The sequence below is a fragment of the Cryptotermes secundus genome, unplaced genomic scaffold (assembly GCF_002891405.2).
Source record: "Cryptotermes secundus unplaced genomic scaffold, Csec_1.0 scaffold1826, whole genome shotgun sequence".
Classification (NCBI taxonomy): Eukaryota; Metazoa; Arthropoda; class Insecta; order Blattodea; family Kalotermitidae; genus Cryptotermes; species Cryptotermes secundus.
The window spans coordinates 5,417-29,045 of NW_019729943.1; the positions used below are offsets into that span (position 1 = coordinate 5,417).

The 23,629-nt window shown below is 38.4% G+C and overlaps 1 protein-coding gene across 6 annotated transcripts in view; it reads right to left on the reverse strand.

Moving 5' to 3' along the window:
* Positions 1-3,705: 3,705 nt before the first annotated feature.
* LOC111865913 (zinc finger protein 239-like) overlaps positions 3,706-23,629 on the reverse strand; it is a 26,451-nt gene continuing 6,527 nt past the window's right edge. For 3 of the 6 annotated variants that reach the window (XM_023854356.2, XM_023854355.2, XM_023854359.2), the window contains exons 3-5: positions 20,849-20,971; positions 19,136-19,294; positions 12,213-14,355 (exon numbers count right to left, since the gene is read on the reverse strand). In XM_023854356.2, coding sequence (XP_023710124.1) covers positions 13,471-14,355; positions 19,136-19,294; positions 20,849-20,971 — 1,167 coding nt within the window. In that variant the 3' untranslated portion in view covers positions 12,213-13,470. Of the gene's footprint in view, positions 3,911-4,838; positions 4,921-6,056; positions 6,207-8,864; positions 9,007-12,212; positions 14,356-19,135; positions 19,295-20,848; positions 20,972-23,629 lie in introns of those variants that run through there. The other 3 variants (XM_023854360.2, XM_023854357.2, XM_023854358.2) reach the window with 3 other exon arrangements.

The window sequence follows — 23,629 nt, forward strand, 5'->3', positions numbered from 1 at the left end:
AGTAATGACTCCCAATTTCTTTTCCATAACAGCAATTTCATTGAAACAGAAATGGCTACCTTCCTTGAACTTTGTTCCCTATTTCATACAATTACTTCTCAAACCACTACTTCTGCAGTCCAGCCACAGCTGACATATTTCATGTACAGGTATTTGTCAATTAATGCATTAGTTGTATTCCCAAAAGGAGTCAGGGGGTAGAGTGACATAAATGACATCAGGTAAGCCGAATTTTCTCTTCTCCCCTTGCATTCCTCCTCCACACCTGCACAGCATCCTAATCCCCCCTTTTTCTGACCTCTCTTGATGGGTCAGCAATTAGTTCATACTAAAGCAAGTGTTACAGGTCTAAATTAACTGACTGCATTAAAGTGAATACACGTGTTTCCAACTTGCATATAGCAGGGAGTACCTGTACTTCTGTAAGTCTGGCAGGACAGAACTACATTTTTGCCACTGTCTTATGGAGGCATTACTTTTCAGCATACCCTTCCAGGAGGAATGTTGCTAATACCAAAGCCCACTAGTGAACACATCATGATCCAGTCTTACACCCAGTTTTGTCAAGATCTGGTTTGATATCTTCCTTCCACCACTTTTGCTTTGCCAAGTGGATGCTTTCCAGCATGTTCCAACAAAAATATTGAACGTATTTGTGTTCAGTTATTAAGTGGAGTCCATTGTAACACAACAATATAACGGTCAAGGTTAAAATTACACAGCTACATGTTTCGGCATTTTAAAGCCATCATCAGGCAAAACACATGATTACTATATTCAGACACAATTAGTAATCATGTGCTTTAAAAAGTCGAAACATGTAGTTAGGTAACTTTAACCTTGACCGTTATGTTGTTGTGTTACGACGGACTCCAATAAAGTATGGTATATAATAACATAACAGGATGCATAGAAAGGAAAAGTATTTGTGTTCTCCCATCTCAGCTACAAGTCCTTGATGCAACTTTCCTGACAAAACTGGAAAGCTGTTTAACTTTAATTGTTTCTTGCATCCTGTTGTGTATTTAATGAATATTGGAGTTAATTTTACCGACCACACAACACGTTTTTTATTTACTGTCACACTACATGTTTCGACCTCAAGAGGTCATCCTCAGGTGTACGAACACAGTTGCACAATCACACGCAATCACATTCGTTTTTCCACTTATTTTGATCCTGTATCCTGTTCAGGTCCACGCTCAAATAATATGTATCAAGTTCTTCTTATAAAATATAAGTTAAAAATACAAATGTTAAAAGTTAAAATTTAAAATTTAACATTTGTATTTTTAACTTATATTTTATAAGAAGAACTTGATACATATTATTTGAGCGTGGACCTGAACAGGATACAGGATCAAAATAAGTGGAAAAACGAATGTGATTGCGTGTGATTGTGCAACTGTGTTCGTACACCTGAGGATGACCTCTTGAGGTCGAAACATGTAGTGTGACAGTAAATATAAAACGTGTTGTGTGGTCGGTAAAATTAACTCTAATAAGCTGTTTAACCTTCAAGTTCCTTGGTGCTGACACTGTGTGCTATAACACTGTGTTGTAGTCTGGCAGGCGGATACCAGGGTTCTGGTGAAACACAGTCTGATAGGTAGATACTAACGTTTTGGTGGAATGTGAGCCTCCATTTAGGATGACTCCAGATATCAGACATTTAGATTACGTACGTACAGACATTTGAAGTCACAATATGAAATCAGGTCATCCACAAACAGCAGTTTCATTAAGCTGATGATACAGGATATGATACTGTGTAGGTTGGTAGAAGTTTAACGACATTTCAGAGGTACACAATGCCTTCAGGTTCAATTTTCCATCCTGAAGATGGAGGAAGTAAATTTGTCTGCAGTGTTCGTTAAAACAAATTACAGAGCATTACATTTCCTAAGACTTGCCCTCAATAATATTGCAGAAAAGTCAGGATGTGATAGAATGTATGTAGTAGAAGTCTACCCTTACGAAGGTGGCAGTACGTTCCTCCAAATTTTTGGTGGACTCCTACCCACCTATACAGCGTCACTTCCAACTTCCTCATGATCACTGCCATGAATATCTCAAATCTCGCATGTAACACTGGTGCTTGTGGATGACTGTACTTCCATTTATGAACAACCATACAGTAATTGTACTGTACTGATTAAACTGAACTGTGATCAGTGCAGATGAATTACATTACATAATAAAAGCAATTCTCAGAGCGTTGTTTGAACAAGTCTTCATCACAGTAGTGAGGCTGTTAGGAAATCTGTACAAATTAATAAGAAATGGCAAGTCTACCATTGCAACCATCTAAAGCTATCAGCCTGATGCTTCAGTGTCCCTGCCTGGGCTCCAACTGCACGTGGCCACCTCAAGTTTACAGTGAAACTTTGAGTGCATACAAACATATCATGAAATTTAAGCACTTTTATATCATTTTTCCTAAAGATGATATACATTTAAATACTACACCAAGAAAAACTATTTTATTGTATCTTTCCCAACAGGATACTAACCAATAAAGAAACAAAATCTTCAGTTTCTTTTGATAGGTGTGTCATACCTTTTGTTTGAAAACCATTTACTGAAAAATTAATTACCTAAAGTAAGGATGGAGAGTAATGACCATCAATTACCACAAACAGACTGCTCTGAGTGAGAATGTTACAAACTAAAATCAACTCCACACATAATTCCAACCTTGCAAGTAACCACTCTAACTGAACAACATATTCTGCATGCACCTGATGGAGTAGGTGTACATGCTTTAAATTATAATCCCTATTTCATGAAGAAATATGCAAATGTAACAACTTTTGTAATAATGTGATTTCAAGTTAATTTCTATTAACAAGGAGTAAAACATACTGAAAGTGTCTTAAATAATTAGGTGGCTGGAATATATGTGACTGAGGTTGTCAACTTACAGTTATACATTCCTGATATCAAGAAAAATGTAAGTTTGGGAACACCTGTAGTCTGTCTGTGTACCTTCTTAAGTGAAGATTAGCAACACTTCAGGATTACAATTCAGACTTCAGCTAATGTTCAGCATTGGCTGATATATTCATTTTGGGTTCAAAACATTATCACCACCTCCAAGAAGATGCCTTAAGATCAGTCTTATACAGTTTCATGACCTCATATTATTGGCCGAGTCTATGTGTCTTTCGAGTTTTCGTATACCTACAGAAGACTTGATCATCTGCATGTGGATTAAACACAGGACTCTTATAACTGTATATGAGATTTGCAACCACTGTCCAGTGAGATTGATAAAAGTTGTTTTTAATTTTTCATCCTTTATATTGTAACGTGTTTCATTACTGAAGACGGCGTTTGGATTGTCAATTGATTTATTTAACAACCTACAAATCTCGGCTACAATTATTTATAACACAGTTGCCAGGTTTCACACTTTATAACCCTATTCGCAATATTCAATTCACTCTATTGTCAGTAGTCTACACGTTTCACAGTACGGGAGCTATATAAGTGTCACTGTATCGCACACTCCCAATTATTACTCTGTTATCATGAACTATCACTGATTCTCACTCACGCATCCATAACTCGTAACTGCTGCCGTGAGAACTGTCTTCGGCCGCTGATACACTTTAACTCATTCACTGCTGACTGGAGAACTGTCTTCGGCTGCTGATACACTTTAACTCATTCACTGCTGACTGGAGAACTGTCTTCGGCCGCTGATACACTTTAACTGTCTCCGGGGATGGCTACATGTTAACTAACTCCGGAGGCTGTGCAGTTCCCTTATATAGCCTTTGTATTAAGCACTTGTCCATCATAATCTGTGTAGTCGAGTTTAACGTTTGGTTTGTAGCCCTCCTTTCCTTTGAAGTCTGAGGTCAGACCAATGTAGCACTCGCAACGCCCAAACTTTTCATCATCTCTGAAAAAGATAAAGCAATGCTGTATATTAAATTCTTGCTTGCTTACTTCATCCTGTCTTGACCATCATGTACACCTCCCTAATACTAAAGTGGGTCAATCCCGAGAGACAAGACGAGACTTGCAATCCAGTTATAGAGGAGATGACAACATATTCAAAGCTCAGATATTCTTTACCCTTCAAAATCTCCTACTTGATCCTTGTGCCCATGACAACTCTCTTCCCTACGGCCTACTGTGGAGAAGACTTGACAGCTACAGGACAACTTAGGTGACTTAGTCTGCAGCCACCTGCTCACGCTAGTTCCTCACTTGTGGAATTTTATACCCCGAAAATGGAGGTGATATGTTCCTCCAAAATATCGGTTTACAGAATATCTATATCCCAGAAGACGGCATTCTTCACGAGTGACATTCATTACATACCAAGACACTATACAGTAAAAAAAAAAGTAAAGTTATCCCTGTAACAGACTGTGGAGGTCCATAGGGTTGTGAGACATCAAGGTTCCCATATTTTCTAGACAACTAGCTCACAAATGGTGGTGAGGTTGTCAGCCTTACAAATCGGCTCCACTTTACCCCCCACGAAAATTCGTGGTACTCATTTCTGTTAAGAGGTTGAGTCGACCCCAGAGCCATAGTGCAGCTGGAAGGATTAGGTCAATTGAAAAAATTAATGACCTCATCGGGGACTTGAACCCATGACCTTCCAACTCGACCAACTAAGCTACCACTACTAATATTAAACAGTAATGATTAATGTGTTTCTACTAAAACCCCTAACAAAACTGCAGTATATGATTAAATATGGTACACCATTTATGAAATACTTAAAATATAAATGCACACTTAAAACCAATATGAAAGTGTCAATATCTCTTAATTTGAATAGGTCTATGTTGTACATAAAGAATCTAATGACTCACCAATCTCAACTTCATTCCAAGCTTCACGTTTGTCTTCTTCTTCCTGAGGTTTCTTCTCTTCAATCATTTCCCTCTCAAAGTCCTGTAACGTAAATTTTGTATGAGACTGGCAGAACGCAAATGCGCAGGCAAAAAATTACCAATTCAAAATTATGTTGAGATAGACTGAAATCTGGACTGCTTACCCACCAACCACTGTATAAAAAATTACTGCACTGTAAAGTACTGACTACTCTGTGTAGGATTGGAGCTTCTGACAGCAGTGGCTTTGAAGATTTCTGTCATCTTGGATATAATGCTGTGTGGTCTGTCAAAAGTCATCAGACATTTTGCAGAAACATGTTGCCTCCATCTTCAGGGTTGAAGAATAAATCAAGCAAGAAACCAGCGCTGGCAGGTAACAAAGCCAAGCTTCCTACCTGCTTCATGCTGGCTTCTTGTTTCATTTATTCTTTGACTCTGAAGATTCAAGGGACAGGTTCCCCAGAAATTCAGATTATACCCCAGAAGACGGAATTCTTCTGACTGTACTGACCATCTTGAAATTTCTTTGCCAAAACATCTTTTTAATATCATAGTATGCTTTAAAGTTACAGATCTATTAGAAACATACTCTCATTCTGCTAAGCAATGTACACCTGCCAAACTGACTCTGAGTTTGCAGTGAGAATACTGTGATGATTAACATTCAATTGACTTTGCAATGAATAAAATTACAAGAACTATTTGTTTTTCATTTAGTCATGTTCTGAGCTATTTATTCATCCCTATTTCAATTAAACATGTAATTCCTAATAGCATCTTTTCTACCTTTGTATCATGCACATGGCAGGGAGAAAAAAGAAATAAAAGTTGGGAAAAGAAGACTGGATTTGAGATTCTTGTAGAGGAGATTGAGAAAGGCACTATCTTCTGGGAAGTAACATCCTGTAAGTCCACTGACATTCCTTCAAAATGCTTATGGACCTTATCTACTATCACATTCTTACTATATAACAAGCGCTTTCATTTCCAGGGTTTCTGTTGGATCTTTCCATTTCAGTAATTTATATATCCATTATCATGGAATTCAACTGCAATTAAAATATATTTTAATTCTGTTGCAGCTGCAGGAAATAACTGTAGATGGGCAATGGACTGTATCTTGTCTTGACACATGCTAAATCAAAGTGCCTTGCCAAGTGTACATGTATCTGTGGATGGTTATATTGCACTCACTAGTTCCTGAGCGTCCTCATCCCTGTTGCCAGCCAGACGATAAGTGGGGACGTCACCCAACATATGGCAGAATTCTGCTGTAGCATTCAGCACAATGGAACCATCTTCCGTGTTTCCTGCTGAGCTTCTCTCCAGTACTGACTCTGCCACCTACAAACATCACAAATCACAAACAGTCAAATTATGTAGCTATACAGCATTCTGTTTTGTAGTGTCCATAAAGGCAAAGCTGTCCCTATGCGTAATTGGTTACGCTCTAGTTCAGTGCTTCTCAACCGCCGGGCTGCGGCCCAGTAGTGGGCCCTGGCATCAATTATACTGGGCCGCGGGAGGCTCTTCTGGAATTTGTCATTTTCATTTTCTAAGCATTTTTCATGAATAAATATTTAATACTGAAAATATTCTTAGGAGAACCATATTTATGTCGAGAAGCTCAGACACAGAACACCTAAATCTGTGTAGCAAATGTCAGTGAGCAAGCTGCATATTTTTAAACATGGAAGTATTCATGAATGATCGGGAATTTTCAGACATCCAAATCTTTCAACATTTGGGAAAGGCAATACCAGTGTTTATGACCAGTCATAAAAACTGCCTGCAAGCCGATTACAATGGGAGGCATTATCTTCTGTTCTCAGAACTGAGCGAAATAACATCTGTGTTGCAAATGTCAGTGACCAATCAGCAAGGAAGTATAAAGAAACTGTTTCCACTGAAATTGAAGATCAAGGCAGTCTGTATCCGCTTCTCAAATCTAGTAATACTGAATACTGTTTCTTCGCAAGTTCGCATTGCAGTGTGTGCTTGTTTCAAAATCTGAGTGAAGATGTTGTCGTTTGAAAAATATTATCCCGAACATGAGGATCCCCGGAGGCAAAATATGTGGATTGTGAATCCTTTTTGTTGAACACAAAGAGACAGCCCTTTCCCATGAAGAAACCCTTCAACTTATTGAATTATCATCGGACAAAGGACTGGAAAGTACTTTTAATACTACAAGTAATTTGAAAATCTGGATAAGAATGAAAAATGAATATCCAAATTTACATGAAATATCAGTGAGGTTTCTTCTTTGTTTTTCCGCCACATATCTTTGTGAAACTGAATTTTCTGCCATGACTGTGCTTAAAACGAAACAGAGGAACTGCTTGCAACTTTCTGACTGTCTCCGTTTGGCTCTCCAATTCATCCCAGAATTAATAAGCTAACGGGCAGAAAACAGAAACAGAAGTCTCAGTAGCCTAACTAAAACCTTCCAAACTCAGTTGTGATAAAAGAAACTAAGTTTAACTTTCCAATAACTTATAATTGCTGTGTTAAAGTGCTGCGTCTTTAAAATCAAAATATTAATTAGTGTCGGAAGTAGTGTTTAGAATTGAATATTCATACATTTTTATTTATCAAATTATATACTTTACATATATAATTATTTGGCATGTGTATGTGATAATAAGTGTTTCACCGGCAAGTTGGCATCCTTCTGCTTCTTCCCCTACTCAGGTAACTTCTATGGTGTGTTACAATTAATAAATATTTTTCTTACTGCCATTTTTTTTTAAACTAACATCATTAAAATCAATTTAATAATAGAATAATCAATTTTACGCTGAATAACTTAAGTTTTTGGTGATCAGCATGGGATATGTCAATGAAAATTGGCACAAATTAATTTAATGATGTTGGTCTGAAGAAACTACAAAATGCTACAAGATTTCATTAGTCCAGTGACTGATAACTAATTTAAATGTAATTTTATGTTTGTCAACATGCCACACTGTATACATACATGTATTAATACTCTTTATGATTATGCTATAATTAATTACTAATATTACGTTAGCTTAATGCATGAACTTTAACAAAACTGGAAAGGTATTTACGAGTAAATTTGTTGGGACTGGGCCCTCATCTTATAAGAAAAGAACTTTCTGGGCCACGGTCTCATAAAGGTTGAGAAGCACTGCTCTAAATGGAGGTGAGTGGCCAGCTCCATGCCACTCTCACACCCAGGGAAACAGCCCCTGGTGGCTATTTGACAGGCCATTAACAGGTTTCAATAACCAAAATACAAGAAAGGATGATAGTATAAAAAAATGTAGAGCTCTCCCTGTAACAGGCCGTGGAGGCCCATAGGGGTGTGAGGCATCAAGACTCCCATACTTTTTCGACAATAAGCTCACAGATGGTGGTGGGGTTGTCAGCCTTAAACGTCCGCCGCCCTTTAACCCCCAAGAATATTCCTGGTACTCATTTCTGTTAAGAGGGTGAGTTGTCCCCAGGGTCATAGTGCAGCTGGAAGGATTTGGTCAATCTAAAAATCCAATTACCTAACTGGGAACTGAACCCATGACCTTTCAGTTTTTAGCACAGTAAGAAAGGATGATGATATTACTTAAATGTGAAGATATTATTTACTGGTTTGAGGCCCACCAAAACAAACTGTGAGAGAAACAATTTAATAGCCCTCAGGTTAGATTACAATACAGTTTCTCTAGGGTACAATGGTTTTGTACAGTGACCAATGAGGAAACATCATAATGAACTTTACTACAAAGTTCTGTGAAACATTTTATAACTGGGAAATATGGAGACACTGTTTAGGAACTAAACATGGCAAAGGATTCTGTAGCTAGGGACAATTTCATCACCTCCCACCACCTATCCATAGGGCTGTTCCTCTCTTGTCTTGGGAAGAAAAAGCAGAGAGCCAGGCAAGGGGAAGACGGCCTTGACTGAACAAGAGAAATGACCCCTACTACAGCCAAACATTTGTGAGGATTAAAAAGAAAATCTGACAATGTTATGTACCTTTTCTACACTGTTTTCTGATTCTGTAAACAGCCTCCTGCAGCTTCAGTCTCCGTGCTTTCTTGAGGGCTATCTGTAGCTCTAGTTTGCTGTCATTTGGCTCAATCTCGATGTTGGGCAGTATCACTTCTGACGCTGAAAGCTGTGTCCGATTATTAATAACATTCAAAACTGCTCCTGTACCACATTTCATTTCATGATCTCACAACACACTTCATAGAGGAAACTATATGGGATGTTCCTAAAAGAATGGTGGGATTTCATTGCCGTATATCTCTGTCAGTTTTTGCTGATGAAAAGCAAAACGTATACAGATTCATAACATGGCTCTCAAATTTTCATTTTGTATATCACACTCTTTCCTAGTTCCATTTCCGACAGTTAGCAAACGATGGATTGGACGTGCTGCAGGTGAAGATGCCCTCTTTCTCCAGTGGCCAACCCGGTCCCCGGGCATAACTCCATGTGATTTCTTCTTGTGGGGGTATGTGAAGGACATGGTTTATGTACCCCTATTGCCCCAATCACTCTAGGATCTCCGAAACAATCAATCGTGCTGTGGAGACCATCACACCTGAAATGCTGCAGCGGGTGTGGCAGGAATTGGACTATCGCATTGATGTGTGCCGGGCAACGAAAGATGCGCACACAGAGGCACTTTGATGGACGCACATAAAATTTGGACAGTTAAGCTTCTGATTCTTTTAGGTACACCCAGTATAGTATCAAATGGCTGATGATTATTAGTAAATAATGTATTCAAAAGTCTTGGTGCTTGTCACCTGATTAGGGATACTAAGTCCAATCAACATTTGCCTTGTGGTACTGTAAAAAACTATGAAAAAACCTAAGCCAGGTTAGTCAGATGTTCCAGCGGAGATTCGTGAACACAAGAACACAGTTCCCTTTTTCTTTTTGAGTTCGGACTGTGGAAGTAACATGAGTCTGTACTTACGGTACGATTGGGCGTGTTCATCTCTTCTTGTAGCAGTTCAATGAATTTTTTTTGCTGATCTGAGTTTTATTTTAAATTTATGACAACAATCACTCGCTAACTAACTTGTTTCACTACTATCATTGATGAAAACCTGAGTGTCATCACCATTAACCACTGTACGAACGGTACGAACTGCCATTTTGGACATCAATAACAGCCCCCTGCAAATCCCACGTTATTGGTTGCCAACATGGCCGCCATGACACCTCGGTGAAATGCTGCTGCCATCTATGTTCAGCTTACATGACTAAATTAAAAATGACCTCCAGGGCCGAGAGCACAATCAGTAAGAAGGTATGCTACCTTAGCAACTATTTCGAGTGCTCCCCCCTTGCCCCCCTCAAAACGCTTTTTTTCGCTACTAGCAATAAATACTTTTAGATCTCTTGTACTGCAGTCTCTTTTTCCTTCTGGCATTTCCACTAATAACCTATATGCATTCCTCGCTTCCCCATTCGTGCTACATGCCCTGCCAACCTCATCCTCCTTGAATAGTGATACTGAACACAGTTCAAAGTATTCATTTCCCCACCAACCTATTTCCATTTTTGACAGAAAATACAAGAGGCTTAAACTTGACGGTCTTCAATCTTATAACTGTTCAAGTGATTAAGCTGCCATTAACATGAAGCAGACATGATCTGCTTTGCTAAGCCTGGACTGACAAAAGACTTCTCGTATATTGCACTCTCGAGAATGGTGCTAGAGAAACAACAGATAGCCAGCAAGAAGTATTGTTACTTGCATTATACTGGTCACTGAAGCAGCGACCTCTACATTCTATGGATTTATCCCCATATATAGAAATGAGGTGTCAGCATACATGATTGCCTTATCTCTTCCTACATAATTTTTTCCTTATGGGTTAATTAACAGTGCTGCCAGTAGCGAACAACAGGATTAGTGAAAGGATGTGGAAGAAAACAATCACAGCCCAATTCAAGAGGCTATCATGGAATTTTCTATGAGGGACTCAGGAAAACCATGAAAAACTTGTCCAAATAACTACTTTCCAGTCTTAGCTTTGAAAATACAACTTACACTATCTGTTTCTTCTTCAAAATTAATTTCCAGTTCAAACTTCAGATTTGCTGAACAGTATTTCCATGCATATGCACTGGCAAGTAATTGTAATAGTGCTGTGGCTAAAAGTTAATGTTATACTACTGTACTTCATTGGTTTGGATTTATTGTTGTTTCATGTCACAGTAAACAGCATCAATCTCCTAACTGCATAAGCCAACAGGCAAGTTGTCATGAGAGATGCTACTGGAGAATGCAAATGGCATGGCACCTGGGGTATTTCTGGAACCACAACCCTGTGTGATGATGGCCTCTGATCAGCACCAGGTCTGGAGTCAGCTTTGACTACAGACTTTTGAAACATTTTAGTGCTGAGAGTTTCCACGTGTCTGTCAGATCAAATAAGTTCTGCAGAATTTGCCTAATGCTCTTCTAAGAAAAAAGAATATCCTGAACCCATCCAAGCATTGTGCAGACTATTTCATAAGCCAAAAATACATTGTTGTTATTTAGAATGTATCTGGAGGAACCAACAAGTAATCTTACATCAAGATTGAATAGTTCCATTAGGTGGTCATCAATCAATCAAATAGTTATACAAAACTGTTTCATAAATTGCAGCTGTTGGAATAATATGATGGTACAATTTTGTGTTAATTCATGTGCTGTGACTTGATACTGACATTAGAAAAGATATTAAATATAATACAAGGTGTGTCCCAAAAGTCATGAAATATATATATATTTTTTAAATTTACTGATGATATCGGTAGAAAGTGTTAATATTCTTCAAAGTACTGTCCATGAGCATCTACACATTTTTTCCACCGACTCTCCCATGCCCTGTACGACCCCTCAAAGGCCTCGACGGGAACCTCATTTAAAGCTGTTGTCACAGCCGCTTGGATAGCCTCAATGCTTTCAAAACGGCATCCTTTGAGTGCAGTCTTCATCCTCGGGAACAAAAAGAAGTCGGCCGGAGCTAGGTCGGGGCTGTAGGGTGGCTGTGGCAGCGTTGCCACGTGGTGCTTCGCCAGAAACTCACGGACGAGCAGAGATGTGTGGCTGGGCGCATTGTCATGATGCAGCCGCCAGTTAGCGGCGATGTCTTTTCGCACGCGGATAACCCTTTTCCTTAATCTTTCTAGAACATCCACGTAGTAGGGAGCGTTGACGTTCTGTCCTTCGAGTAAAAACTCACATTTTCATCGGTTTGGCTTGTTGATGGCCGTCCAGAGCGGGGAACATCTTCCACTCCTTCCTGGCCCTCCTTAAACTTCTTCACCCACTTTGTAACTTGCACATATGATAGAGTAGACTCCCCATAGGCTTGCTTAAGCAGTTCGTGAGTTTCGGCAGCTTTTTTGTTGAGCTTTGTGCAGAACTTGACCGCCCAACGTTGTTCAAAAGTATCCACCATCGCGCGCCGTGACGTGGTCACAAAACACAGGTGCACTAAATCAGTGATACTGACGCCTACGATGCTTGAGCAGACTGACCTTGGGCACGCTGTGAAGCTAAAGGCCTCCCCCTCCTAACCCAACCGGTTCCAGCACGCTCTGACCAGTAGGAGCGCGGGAAAGAAATATATTTCATGACTTTTGGGACACACCTTGTACACAGACAGCTGGTCTACAATTAGTAGTAATGTGTGACTAAAATTTATTGTAAGTTTCTTTGATGTTTCTTTGTCAACATTTAACACAGCATACTGTGTGGTCATGTATTGTCAGGAACTTAACCTCATACATGTTAAAACTGTGCCACTTGGGTGACTGTTGGCATCAACAGCATGAACTGAAAGGATAGCTCATTCACATGAAATATTATTTGTTCAGTAATGAACAATCAAGAGGATTCACATATCGCATGGGAAGTTACATTTTACTGTCTGCTACTCCTGTTGCATGTTTTTATATTTACCTGCATTGAGAAATACATAATTTGTATTATCTGCCAAGACGGCTATACCATAACACTCTTAATAGAGTAAGCATGCATTCTGGGATGATTTTATCCTTTATTTAATACTAGAACTAAAATGTCACAAGTTAAGTTAAACTCCTAGCATTCCACCCATGTATTTCATTGGCCCTCTGTAATGTAGATATTTATGTGGAAGCATGTCAGGGTCTACCAAGGCTGAATACTAACATATCTGGTCTTTAAGAATGATTGTGATCTATATGTGCATCTTGAGAACATACAGAAAAAAGTCCATAAATACAGGGTTTTCCCCATTGTAAACAATAATGATTTGAAGATATATTATTATTTATGCAAAGATTAATTAAAGATGTCAGAAGACTAAAAGAGGACAAGTTCAATATAACAGCCCACAAATTTTACACTTACGAAGTGATATTTCCTTCAAAGCTGATGACATTGTTGAGCATGTTAAGAGTAGGCACTGAAGGTCTTCCTCTTGAGAAAAAAGATGAATGTGATCAGTCAACACACCATGCTCCTATTTTCACAAACTTCCCTTACAAAGGACATACTTAAATCAAAGAATGCATTCTCCTATATATATATATATATCATGTGTAAAAAAAACTTTGCTTTTTGTATGCATTATTTCACACCTCAGCAGCATGCATGCTGCCCAATATGCATGCGCTGATGTTTCCCAAGATCACATATAGTACTAAATGACTTCTTACATTCAGCACAGGAATATGGACCCTCCCTACTATGTATGCGTAGGTGTTTCTTCATTGAACTCTTCTGTCTGAACGATTTACTACAAACATCACAGAAATATGGACGATCTCCACTATGTATGCGCTGATGCACCTTCAAAGTACCCTGTTCACTGAATGATTTATTACACACATCACAAGAATATGGACGCACTCCACTATGTATGCGTTGGTGTTTAATTAAAATACTCTGTTCTCTAAACGACTTACTACACACATCACAACAATATGGACGCTCCCCACTATGTATGCGTTGATGGGTCTTCAGATTACTACTGACACTAAAAGATTTATTACAAATGTCACAGGAATATGGGCGTTCTCCACTATGAGTTCGTTGATGTGCCATGAGGTTACTACTAACACTGAATGATTTGTTACACACATTACATGAATATGGAAGCAGTCCAGTATGTATTCGCTGATGTGTCTTCAGGGAACTTTGAACACTGAAAGACTTATTACACACATCACAAGAATATGGGAGCACTCCACTATGTATGCGCTGATGTGTCTTGAGAGAATTATGAACGCTGAAAGATTTATTACACACATCACAGGAATATGGACGCACTCCGCTATGTATGCGTTGATGTGTCTTCAGATTACTCTTAACGCTGAATGCTTTATTACACACATCACAAGAGTATGGACGCTCTCCACTATGTGTGCGCTGATGTATCTTCAGTGTCGTTCGTAGATTGAATGTCTTATGGCACACATTGCAGGAGTTTGGACATTCTTCAGCACGCGTTGCCTTATGTTCATTCTGAGTATTCGAACAAGAAAAAAGAGCAGTTTTTGAATAAATATATCAGAAGATGAATGAATCACTTTGTAAGGAAGACCTAAATGAGGTCAATATTTTTTTCAATAAGGAATTATATTCTCTAAAATTCCTATTAAATGACCAGAAATTTCAGGTGTGATGTATTGCATAAATGCTGCAAAAATCACTGGCCAAATATTCTTCATGAACACATTAAATGAAAACTGTGTACATATTGCATTCCAGAATTTCACTCAGGAATCAACTAAAGAAAAGAAGCAAGATGTTTGAGAATAAGAATTTAAACATCCAGAGTGCTCTAAGCTGTATGGTACTCAATTCACTGACCTATTTATTTAGAGAAACATATTTTTGTGATGGTTAAGATACTGCATTGCAATAGAAAGCATTCTGGAATTTAAGAATACAGTCATTGCTTGTATTAATCCATTATAATTTTGCATAGTTTACTATTATAAAATTTAATGGGTATGAAAAGTGAAAAGTCTAGAAAATTATGAATTTATTATGCATGACACTTTACATCCCACTCCTAGAATAAGACTGGCAGGAATGAAACAACTGTTTCAGGAAATGATGTATCACAATGCATTTCATTCTTCTATTCTCTGATTATGCATTAATTTCCTGGCTGGCCACACTCAATCATGGTGAACTGTCAGACACATCACACCACGGAGACAGTGACTTGCTTTTTAGATTTTAAGCATTTACAGATAAAGCCACTACAATCCTTATTCTTATCTCATGTAAGTGCTTGTAACACGGGAACCAGGACAGCTGAGTTAGTATATACACTAGGCTATGGGTTGGATGACAGAGGAATCAAAGAGTTCAGTTCCGAGCAGAGGTAGAGACTTTTCTCTTCTCCATACAGTCCAGACAAGTTCCAGGGTTCATCCCGTCTATGAAGCTGACCACTCACTTCATTATAATGCCAAGATTAAGAATGATGGATTCTTACCTCCATTCCCCATACATATTCATGGCATGGTGCTTAATTAATTAAGCACGGATGTAACTTTACCGTTATCTTACAGATTGGAAAATGGACACATAAAATGTAAAGTTTTCTAAAAGCATACATCAGAAACCCTACAAGTCATTCTTGAAAATCTGTACATGAATCTATGTGCTCATGAGCAATGAATTTTGAAGGGACTGAGGTGAGATTGACCGACTGCAAGAGCTTTCTTGTTAATTTGCATGTTCTCTAGAAAGCACTATAGATGTTTATTTTACAAATTATTTATCACTATCTGTAGCTCAGAATATACAGCCTTAAGTGGTATAATGGTTAGCAGATAATGTCTTGGAGAGGATGTGAAAGGGAACAGCTGTTGCATAAGTTAGGTACTCATGTCTTGTTTCCTTCGGAAGGGCTGAGGCAAACATGAAAACCTCGAGCACGATAGCAAGTCTCCAGGCCAAATGTACATACATACATACATCTGCGTTTAAGGATATTCATAAGTGCAATCTGCACTGAATATGAAACATGTCACAAGCTTTACAAACAACAATACCTCTTTACAATTCCAACATGCCATATCACAATAACAAACAAACATAATTGCAAACAATGTGCATCTAAATAAATACATAAAATACAGATTATATTTACACTTAATGTCTATATTGATGCCTACTGTGGGACATCCATCAGTCAGCATGCACTCCCCTATTCCTTAGCTGCTGATCCTGACAGAAGAGCAAAAATTCATCAACAGTATATAACGGATTATGTATTAGGATATCCCTTATTTCTTTTATAAACTGTTTTTTATCATGTACTAAATCAGTTAAATAATCAGGCAGACTGTTAAATATTTTTATACTCATGCAATGGACCCCTTTCTGCCTCATTGCGAGATGTGATTGTAGGACATGTAAATTTCTTTCGTGTCTTGTCAGTCTCTCATAAATTGAATAATTAAAAGTAAAATACTCCAAGTTATTTATCATAAAATTCATCAGAGATAAAATATATTGAGAGACCACTGTTAATATATTTAACTTTATAAATGCTGGCCTACATGACGCTCTATGTTTCATCCCCATTATTATTCTAATAGTCTTCTTTTGCAAGAGAAAGATCTTCCTGGCCTCTGATGAGGTAACCCCCAAAACTATTCCATATCTCATGAGTGAATGAAAGTACGCATCATATATCATTTTTAGTGTTGTAACATTACTATATGTTTTCATAATTCGTATTGCATAACATGCCTTTCCCAATCTGGGTAACATTGATTCAACCTGTGTCTTCCAATTCAAGAACTTATCAATTTCAATGCCCAAAAAATTTAATATGAGTTTCCTCTTGCTGTATGGCATGACATAATTTTTTATAAACTTCAGTATATGATGAAAGTGCTTCTTCGTTCACCTCTTGGCCCACTGGAGGGGGTTTGCCATCAGTGAGAAATTACACTGCTCTGGATAAACTGACATGTCATACACCTATCACCTCCTATCACAAGGCTTATACAATTTTACTGAGCAAACTGGCTACAGCAGCAATGCTTATGGCTTGTATATGGGAGGTGCTTGGTTCAATTCTTTGCCAGGATACTCAATAATCTGAGTTCCTCCTTAGCCTTTCCAGACAACTTCAAAAATAGTAGTCTGACTAGGTAGTGAATGGCTCCTTCCACATTATTACAATTTATCATCTACCATCATACAATCATCTAACACTACTGCAAATAAGCCCAGCTATCCTAAGGCTTTGCATGAATTTCCTCATCCCTCATACTTTCAATTACACCACAGTCACTTCCTCCCACACTCATTCAGATTCATTATTAACCACTTGATTACATACATTCTGAATAATTGAAAACCCTACTAAATAGACCAAGAGTTAATACAAGTAAATATGTTCTCCTGATCATCATGACAAAACAAAATTATCAGAGATATGGAACAATATTATTCATTTATTTATCATTTGTTTTACAAGTGCCTACTTATCTGGGGTGGACAATCAGGTGGTATGAGAATAGTGTAATGAAAAGAATGTTTAGGGAAGTGGCTGTGGTGTACCTGAAGGTAGGCTCTCTGCATTTGCATGCAACCATTATGAAAAAATATGAAAAACTTGATTCAGGATGGACAGACTTGGGCCCAAGTTCTGAATCTCAATCATGGAGCTAGAATACTGTCACTTGAACACAATTCTCAAAGAATGCATAACATTTAAGCATGAGTTAAAGATGTCAACTGATGAAATCTGACTGACATGATGTGTAACATGAATCAAGCAAGGACTGGAAGCAGCTGTCCACAACAAACATGTATGCAACAACGGAAGAGCTGTTGGAAGTAGTGTTCTCTATGCAATGTGATGCAACAACAGAAGAACTGTTGGAAGCAGTGTTCTCTATGTAGTCCATGCTGAGGCTATATAATGAGGGCCAGCTGCCATTAGAGAGAGTCTTGAGATGGCAGTGTGAAGAGTAAGAGATTGGTGGAGAGGGCCACCAGCCTGGGAGTTAGTCACTGGAGTAGAGTCAGTTGGCGAGTGACTTAGTTAGTTGAGAGTTGCTGCAGCTGAGGCCAGGGATAGTTCAGGAACACAGAGTAGGGGAAATGTCCACCATTGGAAGCTGCTACTGAGCAACAGCTAAGGAAGGATGAGAAGACTTTATGTGTGCTGCAGTTACAGTGGTCTTTGGTGTAACTCAGTGAGACTGTCATAGTGTCACGGTTCTGTAAGAGTTCAATAAATCCAATTACCAATCCACACCCTGTATAAAGTCATGTCATAAAATTCTGACAATATAAAAAAGTATCCTAACCTATGGTTGGTCAAAAATGACTAACTGGTGAAGTTTCATTCAATTTGTAAATGGGAACTCAGTTACATTTGGTTAATGTGAGGATGTGGTTTAGAATACCAATGTAATGATGATGTGTTCATATACGAAGCACCCAAAATAACAGCAAACAACATTCGTTCATACATACCTGAAGCAAAACATAAATTTCCCTTGTTTCCAACTTCTTACTTCAAACACAACCTACATGTAATTTTATTAATACTTCTGCACACAGGTTGATCTTGCTTCCTGTATTTCCAGAACTTTATTGTTTAAAAATAGTTAAAGAATTTTAAACATGTTGCCAGAATGATGACATCCAGTTATCCAGAGATGAGCTTCCAAGATATAATATCACATATACAGACAACAGGCATGTAATTCGCAGTAATTCAAATACACACACAAATCTTAACATAATCAAAATGTATCCTGCTACAGATCCCTAACAAAAATGACAACTATGCCATATTGCATGGATACTGAGTACCAAAAATACGAAGAAATAAACTGCCATTTTCATTATGGGAATTGTGAGAAATCAACATACTAAACAAAACAAAGCTTTTTGGAGAGAACAGATATACAAACAATGGGAGATCTTTGTCTAAAAAAACTCAATTTACACAATACCGTACTCAATTCCATGTATCTTAAAACTGACATACAACTGAGTAGACTGGTACTTCATAAGCTACATATATATAACACAGGCCATCCATTTCTGGGGGTTATTTTAAAACGATTGCAGCAATGCAGAGTACAGTGACAGAAAGACTACTCTTTACACACATTTCAAAGAGGACTCCTCAAAGTAACTGTTCAGAAGGGAAAGGCATGCAGACACATGAACAAATGGAGACAGGAAAGACAACAGGGGATTCTTCACATCTGTGAAATGTGCCTAACAACAGACACACAAATATGCAACCCACCTCTGGCTCAGCATTTTTTGTTGGTACAGGATCCTGCTCCTTTTGTACATCTGAAATGTCCTTAGCTTTTACATCGTTGGCCTCAGTTCCATCACAAGAAGATGTAACACATGTCTGATTACATGAACCAGCCTCAATGTCCGGTGAATCCACACAGTTCTGTAAAACAACCATAATCTTATCAATCATGACTGTGCTCTCTCATTACATGAAACAGGATACATGTTCATTGTAAAATTTTTGAATTCCAAATTGAAGAAATGTTGTACTGTATAAATTTTCTTCTTTAATACTGTAAAACCATTTTAATAAAATCATTCTGAAACTAATGAGTTTGCTATAAAAGCATACCTTCCACTTTACATTTAATTAAAGACACCATTAATGCTAGATTGTTTTGGCATAAGACAACTTTGTCATGTGACAATGATCAGTAGACAAGGAAATCAAACATGGAACAGGTCTGAAATCAATACATAATTTTAGCATGAGGCAGTATAGGGAGGTTCATCCTTTCATTTATGACCTTACTACCACCCATTCATATGACTCAGGACAGCCCAGTCCAGTCTTACTATATATATTTTGTTCATTCTGCTGGTCCAATTATAAACTCCTGTAATGACCTGACACAAAAAGGCAGAGCTTTAGAACCACTGAGCTACCCAGACACTCCACCACAAACTAACACTTACTCTTAATTCCCATTTATTTACATTCACTGGTATTCAACCATCACATCCAAACCAACTGAATTGTATTGTGACATGTTGCGCAACGGAGGACCCCTACCTCCCCAGCGGCACGTGGCGGTAATGTAGTGCTCCCTCCCCCCCTCCGCAGTGATGTAACGCGCAACGCACAGTGACGTAAGACGGCGCGAGGTAACAGCATTGCTAGGCTATACGCAAACACGGTGACGTGGCACCACTTCCTACTGTGACGTGGCGGGCGACCCTAGCAACAGCAAACAGAATAAAAGCCGGCTGAGCAGCAAGCGAGAGCCAGTGTGTTATCAACAGTTCTCAAGGTAGCAGCCTGCGAGTGTGCGATAACTAAGAAGTCAGCGAGCGGAAGACTTATTGTGTGCTTTCGAGACTTAGTGAGTGCTGTCGTACAGTTATATTTGAAGTCTGTAATTCAGGGAGACTTGTATAGCTCCAGCGTTATTAGTACGTGAAGACTTTGGTTGTAGGGTTTGTAAAGTGTGGAAACCCGTAACATTGTTATAATTAATTGTAGCCAATACTTGTAGATTGTTAAATAAACCAATTAACAATCTCTACGGTGTCTTCAGTAACGCATCACATTACAGTATATTCTAGGAGGCTGTGAGCAGTTCAAAGTGGTGGCTTCCATGATGTAACAACAACCACAGAAAACTAAATAAAAGCATGGGCTGTAGCCAATAACATGTTATAAGCTGATAAATTAATAAAATGAATGCATGTACAGAATCCAGTTCAGACAGCCTGACAGGACTGGGCCATCACATGAACAATAAAGAGGTAAATAATGAGGCTCTGGAATTATTGCTCCCTCATAAACTATTTATAATAAATTTATTTGTGTTTCCACAGGAAACATAACCTGTACCTAACTTACACTACTTGTGTTGTAACAGTTCTCTGAAATGAATGTCACCAAGAATTACCTAAACAGAAAAAAAAACATAGGAACACAATCATGAAAACATCTGAAAACAAGACTGACCTCAGGTTCTGGCTTCGCTATGCAAAATGCAGATGGTATATAAATCTCTTCAATTTTCATGTGAATAGAATCTTCTTCACTCTGAACATCCACATCATTTTCTACCTTGATTATTGTATTCTGCTGCAAAATACATAAATGATAATTCTGTTTGGCACATTTCTTATGTTTCCAATATATATGTAAGATGGGAGACAGCAAGTACAATAGCTGATCTGACACCCATAATTCAAACATTTGAATATCATAAATTCAACATTCAGAACCTGAAAAGAGCATGCTCAGAATATACAACAATAAATTTTGTGTTAATGAATCAATAAATTAACAAGCATCCTCTTGTGATAATGTCAAGGTACATGGTCTCATCAGAAAGTTTATAAGCACTTTGTTCAATGTTACCTTTTTAATGAAGTTATGAAGCTGATAATGAAAACTCTTTAAGAAACTACTTCATTTTAACACAGTTACAAATTATGATTTCTGTCTTCTGTAAAAGACATGTGATAAAGGGCACACCATATATTTGTTGAAAAACCCGTATAATTAACTGCATGGTGCTGAGCAGTTCTTAAGAAGCCACTGGTCAATCAGTCACTCAAAACTTTCCAAACATTTTATGGAACCCTTCCACCTACACAGAGGTCTTCCTAGTGATCTCTTTCCCTTTGGTTTTCTCACCAAAATCCTATATGCATTTCCTTTCTCTCAATGCATGTTACATGCCAAGCCCATCTCATCCTTCTTGACTAATCATTCTAATTATACTTGGCCAATAGCAAAAGTTATGAAGCTCCTCATTAAACAGTTTTCTCCAACCTCCTATCACTTCATCCACCTTCAGCCCAAATACTCTCCTCAGCATCCTGTTCCCAAACATCCTCAGTCCATGTCTCTCCCTTAATATCAGAAACCTAGTTTCACATGCATACAAAACCAAAGGAAAAATTATATAGTTCTACATATTATAGCTTTTATGCTGTTAGCAGGTGAGAAGCCAAAAGTTTCTGGACCGAATGATAGTGTGCATTACGCCAATTCAATCTCCTGTCAAATTTTGGTTTGTTACAGTTCTTCCAAAATTTCTGAACTTTACCACATTTTCAAAAGACCTACCAACTATCTTTATTGTAATGTGTATAGCTAGGCAACGGCACAATGAACACGTCCTTGCTTAAGCACACTCAATAAGACAAATGTTTATAGTTCGTTGTTATGCAACAGTAAGCGCGCCAATGGACTAGTGAGGTAGCTATCATGTGACTGGCTTTCTATGAGTTCCGTGCCACAACCATTGCTATGTAATGGTTCAGTAAACACATTTCAAAAACAGAGGCTGTGTTTTCTGTGTGGTCAGTGTGGAGGATATATAATGACAGCTATAGATATAAAAAGTTTCAGACAATTCAACCTGTGTGGAGGCGGGGTTGAATACCTCCACCGTGACCCTATGAGTTGCAGGAGGCAATTAAAAAGGGAAGTCTCAAATCTGAGACAGTAGAATATGGTCACGAGTCCCAAGGAACTTGGACCCAAGAGAGACTGCGCTGGCAAGGGCCAGCAGCATATAAAAAAAGACAGACCCATCCTCTAGTTAGATAGGGCACCCCACAAAAACAAGACTATAACTGTCAAAGAGTAATAAATATCTGGTCATGAGCCCCAGATAGGGCTTGACACTAAGACTTACTGGCTGACTGACCGTCAGTCACATTGTGACTTTGACTTGGACTAAAAAGTTTCAGTTTTCAAGTGACAGTAAAAAAATGAAGAGTCCTGTAGGGTCCAGCAGTTGAGAGTACATGGACAAGAATGGAGCATGAGTTGTGAGGATTAATTAAGTACCAATCAGGACAGAGGAATACAGAGTGATTGAAGACTTTGTTTGTGTGTAATACTTGGAGAACGTAATCCAGTGAGACTGTTCTAGTTTCTGTGTTGAGATCCATTGCCAGGAGACAACTAATGAAGACTGGGAATCCTAGTGCATGTGCAGCGGTGAACTGGAATGTGTGTAAATCAGCAGTAGCACTGTATTGCCTGTATTTAAGTGTAATTAAGAGAGGCTGTGTAACCTATATGCTAATAAATCCAGTCATGTACCAGAACCCGCCATTTTTGTCAGACGTACCACCAAACACATGACATTAAGTTATGATTTTGCCCCGCATTCTGGTGATGAGACAGCAATTTATACTTAGTTCTCTCTGCGTTTACTTCTAGACCAGCCTCCTTACTAGCATAAATTACAGTTCCTGTGTTTTTCTTTAAGGCATTTATGTTACTTCCTTACAGATTTACATCACGAGCACAGCCCAGCAGCAATGTGTCCCATTTAAATTTAGTACCATCTGGTGTTCCTGGACCTTCCAAATGGCATATTCTAAACAAAAGTTGAAAAGAAATGCTCTCACACCACATCTCAAAAGCACTGAGACCTCACTGAAGTTTTCTAAGAACATAACCCTTTTTGCAGTCTGTTGCACGTATACAGGCGTCATCAGCAAAGAGACTTAGATAGACACCAGGTGTTTGGAGCGTATCATTTACATATATATATATATATTGTAACGTGTATCTCGTCACTGAATACGCCATAGAGATGGTTAATTGGTTTATTTAACAATCTACAAGTAACGGCTACAATTACTTATCTCACAGTTGCGGGGTTTCACACTTTATAACCCTAATCGTATTAATCTGTTAACACTGTTGCAGGGTTTCACGACTTATAACCCTATGAGCAAATCAGCTCACTCTGTCTTCAGTAGTCTACACGTT